Consider the following 15,499-nt stretch of genomic DNA (forward strand, 5'->3'; position numbering starts at 1 on the left):
TTAATAGGTTTCATAGGGCCATAATTGAGGAAAAGTAAGAGTGTTTTACTTCATTACTGGTGGAAGTGATTTACGCCTTTTTGGTTGAGGAAACACAAATCGCTATTTTACTAGCCTACCACACCATGAACTACTGCTACATGCACAAACTACTTAAAGCTAAAACTGTTTCTTGATCAACACAGAAGTTATCAAATCAATATTTTGGCATAAACTTCAGGCACATAACATTTCACATGCAGACAATTAGGCTACTAGCACTCTCTGCTTCGCTACAGTTTTTCATTTTCATTTAAAGTAATAGTAAATTGGGTTATTTAGTCACCCTCATGTCGTACCAATGTCTTTTTATTTTCTTTCTTCCATGGAACACAAGGTAAGAAAAATTATCACTGTTTCACATGCAAATTACAAGCTTTCAAGCTTCAAAATTAATAATTTTCTGTGAACAAAATCAACTGATTCATTGAAAAGATTCATCTCAATTAATTCACAAATTGCATACTGCTACTTTTAAAAGATTTTTAGTGAATAATGATACATTTTGTTTTATTTTCACACAAAATCATGACTTTAGAAGAAGTAATATACATTTGGAACAACATGAGGATGAATAAATAAGATTCTTTATTTTTAGTGAACTAGACCATGTGGTTAAATTATCTTATAAAAACACAACAGAGGAAGAATTTCATGTTGTAAATCATTGACGCTTTTTTGCTAGCCTGTTTTATGCTAAACTTTACATACAAAAAAAGCCCATGTCAATCTGAGCTTTTTCAAGTGCACATAGATTTCATGTTTCTAGTGGAGTTTCTGCTTTGTACCGTATTGAATTGTTTTAGTAACACAAACACCAGAGGGGGTCGTTTATTTCCTTCCTAAAGATCAGTATGAGTTTCCGGGGCGTTTGGGAAGTTTGGCACTAGGGGAGGGAATGTAACGCTGCCCTGATTGCGGCTCTTGGTGGCCGAACAGAAACGTGTGCTTGCCGTTATTCCTCTGCGCAGGCCTGGACGGATCAGATGCCGTCCGCTGGGCTCTGGGAGGGACAGAGGAGTGGGCCGCACCTCGGCTGGGTAGCAGCGGCTGTTGTTGACATGTTCTAGAGGAAGAGGAGAAGAGGAAGGTCCCATTGTTGGCGTTCTGGTTGAGGTTGGAGTCCAGCCGGCGTGGCTCCTGTCGTTTAGTCTGGTTCTCGGGGCATCTGTGAGAAGCCTGAGCCAGTTTCTCTCGGAGCTGCTGCACTTCCCAGGCCAGCTGATCTAATGGATGCTGACTGCAGGAAGACGTGGGGTGTGAGAAAGCCTACAGGAAGTGGAGAGCGAGACGGATATTATAAAATTGACTTGTTGATTACAAGCCATCAACAACATGAGGATGTTAAATATCATGTTTTCAATAATCAAATATCCATCCATCCATCTTTTCATCTGTTTACTCATTTATCTGAGTTTAGCCATCTATTTATCTGTTCAGCCATCCATCCATCCTTCCATCTTTTTAGCTGTCTATCTATCCATTCATCTATCATCTGTTTAGCCATCCACCTGTCTGTCCGTGCATCCCTCCGTTTAGCCATCTGTCTATCCATCCATCCATACATCCGTTTATTTATCCATCCATTTATCTTTTTAGCTCTCCTTCCATACAGTACATTCAACTGTTTAGCCATCCATCTGTCTGTCCTTCCATTCATCTGTTTAGCCATCCATCTATTCATCCATCCATCCATCCATCCGTTTAGGCATCTGTCTATTTATCCATCCATCCATCTATTTAGCAGTCTATCTATCCTTCCGTCCACCCATCCATCCATCCATTTGTTTAACCATCTATCTGTCCATCCATCCATACATATATCCATCTATCTGTTTAGCCATCCATCCATCCATCTGTACATACATATATCAATCTATCTGTTTAGCCATCCATCTGTACATACATATATCCATCTATCTGTTTAGCCATCCATCCATCCATCCATCCATCCATCTATATCACCAAAGTGGCTTTCCCAGTACATACAAACTTAAATATGTTGCACTAATTCTCCCAGAAAGTGATGATTTCTTTTCTTTTCAAGAAAACTTAGGATGAAAACACAGCTTTGCAATTTATTTTCACTGTATTTTGATGATTTGCATACATTCAATCTGCAACCTAGTGGAAAAAAAAAAAACCCATCACAGTGTACCTGAGCGTGTAGTGTGCCCCGTAAATAGCAGCCCCTCCATACTCTGACACAGGGTCCCAAGAGCAGGGGCAGCAGGGGCTCGTATGGGTCGTGGAGGATTGAGGGGTTCTCTGAGGGTTCAGAGAGCGAACAAGCTCGGTTGAGACGCTCGAGTCCAGACAGACTCTCAGATGAAGGAGCCCTGCGGTGGCTCTTCCAGTATGAGCCAGAGTTTCCGCTCCTCCAGGGGAGCAGGTTGGAGGGATGGGAGAATGTGCTACGGGACAACAGGAACACTGAGCCTGGCAGTCCATCATTGTGCTGAGAGAGAGAATAAACAGCATTAACACACTCTTTAACAGGCTAATGAAGCGGTACAGTCAGTTGACAGACCAATTAGAAAAATGACCTAATTTTGGCAAAGGTTTATTAGTTGGCCTCATTTTTAAAGAACCTCCCTTTTGATTTCCAGCCATCTAGGGCAGCCCAGAAAACATGAATCAATGATCATTAACTTGACACAAGCAATGCCTGTTAGCTGATAATTAATTTCTCTGTCCTGTACTATCAATTCCCTACTCAATATTGTTCCTCTCTATAAGGGAAGGAGGAAATTAATAGTCATATCTGATGCTTTTACAGTGCAGTTATTACAGGGATGATCCCTCAGGAGAAACCAGAGATTAAAAGAAGAATTCTAACTAAATATGAAAAGTCTGTCATTGTTTTCTCAGCTTCATGTCATTCTGACCCTGTTTTACTATCTATTATTGTCTTGGATGGTGACTTGTACACTACCATTAAAAAGTTTGGGGTCAGTAAGAAGTATTCATGTTTTTGAAAGAAGTCTCTTAGGCTCACCAAGGCTGCATTTATTTGATAAAATACAGTAAAAACAGTAATATTTCATAATATTCTTTCAATAAAAAAAAACTGTTTTCTATTTAAATATGTTTTAAGATGTAATCTATTTCTATGATGCAAAGCTGAATTTTCAGCATCATTACTCCAGTCTTCAGTGTCACATGATCCTACAGAAATCATTCTAACATGCTGAATTGCTGCTCAACAAACATGTATTATTATCAATGTTGAAAATAGCTGTGCTGCTTAACATTTTGTGGAAACATTGATAAATTTTTTCAGGGTTTTTGATGAATAGAAAGTTCAAAAGAACAGCATTAATAGTAATATTGCCTATATTTTTGGGTGCTTTTTGAAGCTTGGCTGCAACTTTTTATGAAAAAAATTTAACCTTATGTGTTTCACAAAAAAATAAAAACAGGATAAGAATGGCATGAGGGTGAATAAATTAAATACAATTTTTATTTTGGGGTCTCGGATTGCCACTAGTAGGATTCAAACCTATAAACTTTTGATTAGCAGCCCAGATCTTTAACCACTGTGCAACATTTCCATTCCTATACAGGATGAATGTATCCTTGCTGAAATGGGACTGTTAGTGTAGTCCTCACAGTATATCAATCTTACCCAGCTGCGGTCCAGGTTGGTGTTGAGGTTTCCGTTGAGGACGGGTGGAGGGCAGGCAGGTTGTGACACAGGTTGGGTGAAGCGGGCTCGTCTCTGACCGCTGTACTGCAGGGCCCAGTCCCACACCGGAGGGAAAGGTGGGTCTACCGGCTCCTCTGGGGCGCCCATGGGCAATTCCCTCAGACCGTTCACTGGGGTGTAGCTCTGGGGAAGACGCTGCAGGGAAACAGTGCAATACAGCACACACTTCAGATCGGTTGTTTTGGCTGGTAAATGAATACATGAACCAGCAAAACTTCCAGACATTATATATACATACTAAGCTTAAATGGATAGTTCACCAAAAAATGAAACATTTCTCTTGAAAAGACTTTGATTAAACCACTCGATTCATATGGATTTGTTTTACTAAGCCTTTATGGCTTGGATCAAGCCAAGTGTTGGTTACCTGGATTTTCAGGTTTCATTACAAATATTAAATTTTTTTGTTTACAAACACTATACAAAGTCTTATGGGTTTGGAATGACATAAAAAGTAGTAAATAATGACAGAAATCTCATTTTTGGGTGAACTATCCCTTTAATAATCAAAAAAGCATCTAATAAAGAGAAGATAGTTGTTTTACTGTAGCAACTGTTTACAAACATTTTCTCATAGCAGTGTTGCCAAGTCCGTGGTTTTCCCGCGTAATTGGGCTACTTTAACACTGTTGCCCCGGGGTTGTTTTTCATGTCCGCGGGTTGAAGCGACTCCAATAACATATTTATCCCCTGGAATGCGAATTTTAGCAGGGGAACCCCACCAAAAACCATGTATTTTACCCCCCACCGAACACAACTTGTAACTGCGGACCCCCTCGAAACGCGAATGGGATAGTTTCGAGTACTGATTGGGCGGGTTTTCTTGTGAAAACCTGGCAACCCTGTCTCATAACTAGGTTCACACCTTTTGCATCACTCAAAGTTTTCTTCTCAAATTATGAGATAATAACTCTATTAAAAATAGATAATAACTGTAATAAATATTGCACGCCCATTTAGTTTCAGTGCCACATGATCCTTCAGAAATCTTTCTAATGTGCTGCTGCTAACTATTTTTGTGGAAACTGTTTTTAAGGATTCTTTGAACATTATAAATGTCTTTTCTGTCACTTTTGCCCAATATATAAAGCAGGGGTGTCCAAACTCGGTCCTGGAGGGCCGGTGTCCTGAAGAGTTTAGCTCCCACCCCAATTAAACACACCTGAACCAGCTAATCAAGCTCTTACTAGGCATACTAGAAACTTGAAGGCAGGTGTGTTGAGGCAAGTTGGAGCTAAACTCTGCAGGACACCGGCCCTCCAGGACCGAGTTTGGGCACCCCTGATATAAAGGTTTGAATCTGGTAGTTTATGTATTTAAGTAGCTATGCAAAAGGAAGATAATGTACAATTTTATGATGCCTTATTGTAAAATTAACCTCCAAGGCAAAGACATTGCTGCATTAAATACTGTAGCTCTATTGTAGTTTGCAGCTTTTTGTTTGTGTTTTGAGGTGTTTTGCGTATACCTGTGAACGGCGACATCTCTCCCTCTGACTGTTGGCCAGGAAGCTGCTGAAGAGTGGAAGGTGCACGCTGTCATGCAGAGCCAGCAGGTAGTCTTCAGTAAGCTGGAAGCGTGCGGGATACTGCGCCCACAGCTGCCATACACAGTCGAGAAACAGCAGGAACACAGGGGCCTGCCGGAGAGCAAGGTACATCACACAACTCATTTAGAACAGGACTCTTGCTGTCAATTAAATGGAAACTAAAGCTGAAATGAGAGAAAGTTCAGCTAAAGTCAACTAAAACAGCCCATTTAGGCAACAGCTCATAATATGTGTGCTCACAACCTCACTTGCATGGCCAAAATCACATGCATGCTTTGAGGATAAGGCACCTGAATGCACTTCAACAAGCTTTTTCATTCCAAAAGACAGAATCGAAGGATTTTTTTTCTTTTCAGTACTAACAAGCAGAGGTGGGACCAAGTCATTGTTTTGCAAGTCACAAGTAAGTTAACGGTTTTATTAGTAACAGAATAGCAAAGACAACATAATTTCATAGAAATAACAGCTGCAACATACTTTGCATGTGTGCATAAGAATAGCTATATGCTTCTAGGTGTTATATCTAAGCCAATGAGACATTTTTTGGAACCTCAATGAAAATATGAGAGCGGAAACAGAGAAAGAACTGCTTTGAAAGAACTAGAAGAAATAACTGCACGCATACTTTGCAAGTGAGAGGAAACATGCAATATGGATGCAGACAAACTCAAGCACCAGTGAAGTTTCTCAGGCCCGCTCTGTGTGTCTGCTGGGCGGCGATCAAACGGACAGACAGCGCTTTTCACAAGCGGAGATCGCTACTAGACGAATCATGTAATTTGTTATTTTTATTTTTATTATCTCTGTTCTTTTGTCATAAGTTATGCTATTACTCCATTAATTTATACTATCCAGCGCTCCCTGAACGCAGTCTCTGGCTTATTGCCAGTCAAGCGCAAGTACATTGCAGGGACGCGTCTATAACGACTTTGATCTGATCATAAAGTCTTTCCGAGTCACAGGGCTCCAAGTCAAGTCTCGAGTCCCTGCTGTCAAAGTCTAAGTCGAGTCTCAAGTCTTCTTTAATTATGTCGAGTCGAGTCGCAAGTCATCAAATTTGGGACTCAAGTCCGAGTCAAGTCTCGAGTCAAGTGACTCGAGTCCACACCCCTGCTAACAAGTATCAACAGAGAATTAAACATATACTTCCAGCCATATTGGTGAGCTGCATATTTTGTTGTGCGCAGCAATTATTAGCTGTGCAGCATGTTTCATCAGTTTGTTTATCTGTAGACATTGTTTCATTGTTATGATGTTTCATAAGGGTTAGTATGTTGAAGGGAAGGTAGATGACAATGTATAGTATGACACTAGTGTTTGCTGAAAGAACAGATTTTCTGGCTGTGTCCAAAACGTAGTGATCTGCCTTACTGCAAGTACATAAGCAGCTGCTTTTTAAGACAGCATCCTGAAAATGGGACTGAAATAGGCATGGGCCGATTACCGGTTTCAAGGTATACCGTGATTTGAAAATTTCACGGTTTCAAAACCTCTAATATTTTCCGTTATACTGTTCCTGCGGTATGCGCTTTTTTTTTTTTTTATTCCTGTGATGAAAAGCTGAATTTTGCTGCTTATTGTTATCAATGTTTAAAACAGCTGTGCTGCTTAATATTTTTGTAAAAAACTGTGATCATTTTTTTTCAGGATTCTTTGATGAATAGAAAGTTCAAACAAACAGATTTTATTTGAAATATAAATCTTTTGTAACATTAAAAATGTCTTTGCTGTCAATTTTGATCAAATCAGTGCATCCTTGCTGAATAAAATTATTAATTTAATTAATAAAAATGACATTTTACTAAATTCAGCTTTTCATCACAGGAATAAATTACATCTTAAAAAGAATTCAAATAGAAAACAGTTATTTTAAATTGTAAAAAATATTTCACAATATTTACTGTATGTTTGATCAAATAAATGCATCCTTGGTGAGCATAAGAGACATTTTTTAAATCATCAAAAAAAAATCTTACCAACTCCAAATGTTTTGACGCATTTTATGTGAACATAAAATGCTCTGTTTACAGAACAGAGCATTTTCTCTTTCTTTTACCTCCTCTTTATCACTTTCTCTGTGGTAGTTGATCCGACTGAGGAATTTGTGTCCAGCCGTGATCCACTCTTTCTGAACCAAGCCCTGAAATCCAGCCACGGTCCTGCAGTGAGGATCACACATCACCTGCACCAGACTGCAGACCACGCAGTTCATGTCCCGATCCTCCGGCTCTGAGGAAACAGAGCAAAACACAATGCATCATCTGAGAATTTACAGTACACTCCAGCTTTAACCTTAAAATGACTGTAAACAGTGGATCAAGGGATGTCATCGCCCTCTCACGGTGCTTTCTCAGTGTCTCTGCTCAGCGCACATATGGCGAACAGGTTTTACAGTGATAGATGGATGCGTCAGCCTCATCTGAGAAACTCATTCCTGAAGTTATTCACTGGTTGTCAAGACACACAGAATATTGATGTATATGGCAGGGCAGCTGCGGGTTACGTGGAGGAAAACAAACGCTTTAGAGGACTGTAAAACGAAATGAGAATTTAAAGAATTGAAGGGCACTGCCAGATGTCGCTGTTTGTTGGTTTATGGGTTAGGAAAAAGAATAAATCACAACTGTGTGGTATGTTTTAACTTCTGCTAAGAGTGTGTCATTAAAAAGAGATGAAATCCTATTGTTACAAACTGCAATCTTATGTAGTTTGAAATGTGATCTCTAAAGATTTTTAGAAATGCACTTATGGGACAGATTTCAAGTAGTATCAAGATCGGCATTAAATCGAGTGCAATATGAACAAAGCCTAAAACTCACAAATTTAAGATAGTAGTATATTTACTTCCATACTGACATTTTTGAAATAACTGGTGAGAATAGCAATATACAGTAAAGATTAGTATGAAAGTAAAAATAAATGGTCACACTTACACTACTGTTCAAAAGTTCAGGTTTTTTAAATGTTTTTGAAGTCTCTTCTGTTCACCAAGGCAGCAATTATATGATAAAAACATTAAAAACAGTAATATTGTGAAATATTATAATTTAAAAAAAACTGTTGAATTTCCACAAAAAAGATTGAGCAGTGCAAATATTGAAAACAGTTGCACTGCTTAATATTTTTGTGGAAACTATAATACTTTTTTGTCAATATTCTTTGATGAATATAAAGTTTAAAAGAGCAACATTAATATAAAATAGAAATCATTTGGAACATTATAAATGCCTTTACTGTCACTTTTGATCAATTTAATACATCCTTGCTAAATAAAAGTATGAATAAAAAAAATCTTATTTACATTGTACACGTAAAGGCCAAAGGTTATATTAATGTCTGATTTTCTCACTGTATTCAGCACAGATTGGATGTGTTTAAACAGTAAAGACACACATGAATCATTATGTGCTAGCAGGGTGCAAAGTTCAGAGTCGGGTCAGAGGGCCGTTAATGATCAGTTTAACTAACCTTGGAGAACAACAGTCATGTGACCTCCTCTGAGCAAACAAGCCACCTCTGCAGCTTTTCTCAGACAGCACCTGTGGAGACACAATCACATCAAACACAGCAGGGCAAAGCACACACAGCGAGATACACTGATGAAGGCAACATCAAATACACAACGTTAAAAATGAAGTTTTTCAAGTTCAAGTTTAGAGCATTGAATTGTGGGATGCAGTATGCTTTTTTGTACACTGCATATTTTAGCAAATGAAGTGTAGGTAAGATTTGCATGCTTTCCACAGTATACATACTACAGTGCAGAAAAAGTGGGAGTGGTATGTTGGCCAGAAAGCAAACATTGTCAAAAGAGAGAAAACATTTCTACATGATGCATCCAAATATTGTTATATAGTTTAAAAGATCACTATTTATATTCATGCACAAATATACCGAGTATAGTCGAGCCAGCGAGTGCTTTCAAGAGTGGAGAGCCACTTGTCATCAGGTACCGATACAGATGATGAAATATCTGTAGGGCGGAGAGACAAAAATACCACATTTTAAAACTTAATAACAACAATACTGGTCGATAGCTACATAGAAGCATAATGCATAAACATAAATATAAAATCATTTTACATAATAAAATGTAATTATATCAAACTCCAATAAAAAAATAATGCAACAAGTGTGGCTAATAAATGCAAATATGAATATATGCACATTCTATATAGAATACAATTATATCAACTCCAAAATGCGAAAAAAAAAAAAAATGCAACAAATGTGGCTAATAAATAAATAATATAAATAACTGTAAATGTACTAAAAATGCACTTTTCACATAATAAAATGTGAAACAACACTAAGAAAACAAAAATGCAACAAATGTGGCTAATAAATAAATATTAATATATAACGCACAATTTACATAGCGTTTAATTATAGCAAACACATGCATAAACTGTTGAAATTAAACACTTTTATTTAATTTTACATATTAAAAACAGTCCAAAAATTATTAAAACTATTTTATTGCCATATTTTTTTTTAATAATATTTTGATATAATAATTATTATAATAATATTAATATGTCTGCACAGCCCATGTCGGGCCCAATCTCACAATGGCTGAAATTTCGGTCTGTTACTTCCTTATACTCAGAACCAGTTGAAATTTGACAATACAAAAATGCAGCACACTAAAGAAAAATGTGAGAAACAAAAAGCTGGTCAGCCATAGTGGGACTGTGCGAGCTGCTGTTTCGGGCCAGTGTGGCTTCAACCACAGTAGGAATGTGAAGCCAGACAAAACAACAAGACTGTATCTCTGTATGACTAAAATGTATCTTTTCAAACAACAGAAGCTCTTGACCTCTGTACACAAAATCTTTAAATCCACACCCAAGTCTCAAAACAGCTGTTGCACAAAAAAAAGTTACAACATTTAACCACAAAAGATAAATACATCGTTCCGATTCCAAACATTCCAATTGTTCAAATTCAAAGTACTTCACTCAAAAATGAAAAACATCCATGTAAGTCATACAACAGGTTTGTGTGAAGAACAAAGTAGTTTTATGATACTTTTTTTTAGAGCGGTTTTGTTTTTTTGTGGAGCTTGGCAGCATGTGGACACAATAAGTTCTTACTGAATGGAAAAGAGAAGTGTGTTCAACATTCAGCTCAGCAGTTTCTTTTGTGTCCACAGGTTTGGAACGACATGGTGTGTATTTTTTATTTTTGGATGAATTATTCCTTTAATATGCCCTGCTAAAAAGAGCTTTTTTGGATGCTTCTGCTCCCATCAAGCTCGCCTGGCCAGCATCTTCAAGTAGAGTTTGTTGGAACAGCAACAACCTGTCTGGAAATTTAAGCTGGCTTTTGCACCAGAGTATCATCAGGCCATCAAAAATCAACTAAAATGACCCACCGCCCAGACAAAGAGTCCGGAGTCTGGTGTGAGCCAGCTGGATGTCTGCAGGTGATGGCATTTCCTCTCCCAGATCCACAATCACACACAGCTGCTGTCCGCCGAACAGCACCAACTCCAGGTTCCTGCAGATCACAGACAACAAGAGCTCTGTTTAGTAACGAATGATCAACTGCTGCTAAGGAACGTCTAACTTATCTAGAAAAAAAGTAATGACAAACCTGATGTCGTCCTTCTCATGGTAGATGTTATTTTGGAAGCTGGCCATTCGTAGTAAGTCACTGCCATGTGGATGTCGCCAGCACCAGCGCTGAGGAAAGTTAAATGAGATATGTGACCCTGGACCACAAAAGCAGTCTTAAGTTGCTGGCGTATATTTGTAGCAATAGCCAAAAATACATTGTATGGGTCAAAATTATCAATTTTTCTTTTATGCCAAAAAATCATTAGGATATTAAGTAAATATCATGTTCCATGAAGATATTTTCTAAATTTCCTACTGTAAATATATCAAAACTTCATTTTTGATTAGTAATATGCATTGCTAAGAACTTCATTTGGACAACTTTTAAGGCAATTTTCTCAATATTTAGATTTTTTTGCACCCTCAGATTCCAGATTTTCAAATAGTTGTATCTCGGCTAAATATTGTCCTGTCCTAACAAACCATACATCAATGGAAAGCTTATTTATTTAGTGGTGTATAAATTTCAATTTCGAAAAATTGACACTTAAGACTGGTTTTGTGGTCCAGGGTCACATATTATAAATCATAAAATATTCTTCGATATAAAAAAATATTTTGACATACAGTATTACAAGCTGTGCTGTATTAAATACAGTGCTGTGAAAATGTATTTGCATCCATCTTGATGTCTTCTGTTTTTGTGTCTAATCCATACCGAATACGTTTAGATCTTCAAATGAAATATAAAACTCAGGCAACCTGAGTAAACACAAAATACAGTTTTTAAATGATAATGTTATTTATTGGAGCAAAACAGTTATCCAATACCATTCATATCTGAAACAATTTAGTATAAAATATACACAAAAACAGAAGAAATTGGGAAAGAGCAAACACTTTTTCACAGCACTGTAATTTACCCAGAAGATGAATATTCGCGCACAAAGCTACTGAATGGCTTCAAAGTACTTAGTGCATCATATGAACTACTCTTATGATGATTTTATGTCTTTTTTGGAGCTTGACAGACTCGTTTTGCTGCATGGAAAAAATAACAACATGTACTATGGGAACGGTTACTAACTATTCCTTTAAGGACATAAACAGCATTCACAATACTTGACTTTCGCAATGTGAAATATTTATTAAAGGACAATTCACCCAAAAATGCACATTCTGTCATTTGACTCTACTTCATGTCATTCCAAACCTGTATGACTTTTTCTTCTGTTGAACAAAGGAAGATATTTCAAATAAAGTAGAAACAGAAGTTCCACAGTAGAAAGAAAGTCTTAGAGGTTTGGAATGACGAGTGAATGATGACATAATTGTGATTTTTGGGTGAACTATCCCTTTAAGTGAAACCGAATATTTTGTGGGATATAATGTTGTGTAGGAACTGATTTTTTTCCTAAAGGATTTGATTTGCGAGGAGTAGGTTTTGGTGAATTAAATTAAAAAGTATGTACATTTCAATTATGGTAACAATATAAAAGATAATGAAAACAAAATTAAGGAACATTTTCATGCTGTGTTTAAAAGTCTTGTTGTTTTGTAGCGGGATGTCAGAATGAACTCACTGGGATGCGACCCTCGTAAAAGTGGGCAAATGTTTTCTTGAGCTCTGTGTCCAGGACCCTCTGAGGAACCACATTGAATCTGGGCAGACTGTAAGAACACAGGAGGAAAAAACATGTGAATAGTTTCCACATAGAATATGATGTGCCTATGATTGGACACGCTTGTGCAAACATGATATTATGTGGTGAGCTCACTGTACTTGCAGGCACAAATAGATCTAGCCTTACATTTCTACACTATCATTCAAACGTTTGGGGTCGGTAAGATTTTTTAAATGTTTTGAAAGAAGATATTTATGATTTATGACATTTATTATGAAATATGAATACAATTTACAATGAGTGTTTTCTATTTGAATATATTTTAAAATGTCATTTATTCCTGTGATGCAAGCTGAATTCTCAGCAGCATTACTCCAGTCTTCAGTGTCACACGATCCTTCAGAAATCATTCGAATATGCTGATTTGCTGCTCGAGAAAATTATTATTATCAGTGTTTAAAATTGTTGTGCTGTGCTTAATATTTTTGTGGAATGCATGATGCTTTTTAGGATTTTTTTAGGAAACAGTTTATTTGAAATAGAAATCTTGTGTAATATTATAAATGTGGTTAATGTCACTTTTGTTCAATTTAATGCATCCTTGCTGAATGAAAGTATTCATTTCTTTAAAAAAAACGTACTGCTCTTAAACATCTTAATAGTATTTGGATAAACATAAAATATGTGACAATATGCACTGTCATATTACTATACAACTGTAACATGTAAATCAGCAAGTGGTGGCCAGTTATAATATTGATATAATAATAATAATAATAATAATAATAATAATAATAATAATAATAATAATAATAATAATAATAATAATAATAATAATAATAATAATAATAATAATAATAATAATAATAATAATAATAATAATAATAATAATAATAATAATAATAATAATAATAATAATAATAATAATAATAATAATAATAATATTTTGGTCCAATTTTGTGTGAAATGTCAATGTTACCTTCATTACATTTTTTTATTTGCATACTGCTAAAATGGCACGAGTAGTATATAGTAGCATGATATTTTGAACACACAAAAGGTTATTCATCAGAATGGAACAATGAACATCAGTCGTTTCTAAAGAGCGGAAAAACATGTACTAATGTCAAAGCTAAAGTGAGCTCAGGAGGTCTGAAAGAGGTGCTCTACCTGGTGGACATCTCAAAGCGGTCATTGACAGAGCTGACCCTCCAGCCGCTGGCACCTGTCCTCTCCAGCTCCTGCTCCCATCCCATCGAACACTCGAACCAGTTCATGTTAGGGTCACGCCGCCTGTTGCTTAGGAACTGCTTCATTTCTATAGACAGCATAGAGAAGCATTGAATGTTTGGATTGATTACAAGATCCGGTTTGTGTGCAAAACCTCCTGAGAGCTGCAAACCCAATTTGCTCACTGCAGGGCTCATGGACTGGTGCAATGAACATGCATTGACTACAAACAAACCTTGACAAGGTTGAAAAAGGGCTAGAAGGTGACCTGTTTCAGATTACTTTCCATTATTCATCTGGTTACCGGTCACTTTCTCTCTCAGAGACGTGCCTTAGCTCACATTTCCTTCTATGATTCATTTGAATATCTAATATGTGTAGACCACAAAGCTAGAAGTGGGTGAAAATAATTATATTCCAATATTCTTCAGCTTTTTGACAATATAAATTAAAATATGTATTTGCTCTGAAATCACTTTTAAAAACATTTAGTTTTTTTTTTTTTTTTTTTTAATGTAACCATTATTTTAGTAGATTCAAAATGTTTAACACAAAAAAAAATACAATAATAAAATATTTTTTAAAATAATATAAAGTAATTATCTAAAAAATATATAAAATCATAATTAGCAATGTTTTCCATACTTTTTTTCAATAAATGACCACAAGAAAAAAAAAAAGACTCATTTACATTTATATTCATCCGTGTAATTAAACTTAATTAACAGCAAAAATTACCTACCAATTGTTTACTAAATCTTAATTCATACAAGTACATGAATTTTTAATAATACAATACATTGCCTACTCCTACCTACAGCTATAATACTGATCTAAAACTCATTCCTTCACTTACTGATGCTTCAAAATCAACTGAATAACTGAAATGTAAAAAATTTCTGCTCGTTTGTGCACTTGTACTTGAAATTTATATTCTTACCAGTAGCAAACATATCACCACGCTATCTAGTAAAAAGTGTGTCATCTGGAATACGTCACATTTGAACTACTATATGTGCTAATATCAGATAAACAACTTAAAAAAAAAACAATCACATATTATTCTAAATTATAAATATTGCAAAAACATCTGCTGGCAACCCTCAAGGAATGTTGTGGAGTCATATGAGATGGTCCTCACTGCAGAACACAAGATCCAGGGGGCGAGGTTGGATCCAGATCCAACTCCTCCCACCTTACATATACCTAAACCTCGCCGTCTCCACCCCCTGATCCCTAAACCCACCCATCTCCACCCCTAAACCTACCAATCTCCACCCCCTAGATGTGGATCCAACCCCGACCCCTGGATCTTGTGTTCTGCAGTGAGGGGCTACTGGGTCAAATGAGCAAAATTGGTATCTTCAAGAAAGCAAAACAAACACATCAAATAGATGTCTGGGCGACGTATGTGTGCTATCAATATTTTTTCTTCTCACTGTCATGATGGATTTCTGTATTGATTATCAATAACTCACCAATACTACCCAAAGCAGCATTTTGGAAGGAGAGGATGGTTCCAGGTTTCAGTGGCTGGTAGGTCTTAGCAATGGTGTACGTGATCTGAAAGCAAGTTGAAATAGAGTGGCAGTCATTAGTATGATGATCAAAGGCTTGAAACATACTCTACAATAATGTATTGTAAAAGCAAATACTTCAAACTTAAAGTCAGCAGTTTGGCTGGTTAGCATGGCCCCATTAGGGCCTCATGGTTTAAAAAAACATCTTTCTCCACTGATGGCCATTCAAAAATAGCCATGTTTTCTGATAAAATAAATGTTTTCTC

General features: G+C 36.5%; 1 protein-coding gene across 1 annotated transcript in view; it reads right to left on the reverse strand.

The window, feature by feature from the left end:
• Positions 1–617: 617 nt before the first annotated feature.
• The window catches only part of LOC107688241 (myotubularin-related protein 11-like), a 30,778-nt gene continuing 15,896 nt past the window's right edge, over positions 618–15,499 (reverse strand). Inside the window, exons 6-17 of the mRNA XM_016485861.1 lie at positions 15,192–15,276; positions 13,654–13,801; positions 12,442–12,529; positions 10,896–10,984; positions 10,675–10,799; positions 9,192–9,270; positions 8,766–8,836; positions 7,354–7,526; positions 5,217–5,387; positions 3,668–3,883; positions 2,198–2,497; positions 618–1,308 (exon numbers count right to left, since the gene is read on the reverse strand). Coding sequence (XP_016341347.1) covers positions 889–1,308; positions 2,198–2,497; positions 3,668–3,883; positions 5,217–5,387; positions 7,354–7,526; positions 8,766–8,836; positions 9,192–9,270; positions 10,675–10,799; positions 10,896–10,984; positions 12,442–12,529; positions 13,654–13,801; positions 15,192–15,276 — 1,965 coding nt within the window. The 3' untranslated portion in view covers positions 618–888. The remainder of the gene's footprint in view (positions 1,309–2,197; positions 2,498–3,667; positions 3,884–5,216; positions 5,388–7,353; positions 7,527–8,765; positions 8,837–9,191; positions 9,271–10,674; positions 10,800–10,895; positions 10,985–12,441; positions 12,530–13,653; positions 13,802–15,191; positions 15,277–15,499) is intronic.

This window comes from Sinocyclocheilus anshuiensis, unplaced genomic scaffold (genome assembly GCF_001515605.1).
Source record: "Sinocyclocheilus anshuiensis isolate Anshui unplaced genomic scaffold, SAMN03320099.WGS_v1.1 scaffold1162, whole genome shotgun sequence".
Lineage (NCBI taxonomy): Eukaryota > Metazoa > Chordata > Actinopteri > Cypriniformes > Cyprinidae > Sinocyclocheilus > Sinocyclocheilus anshuiensis.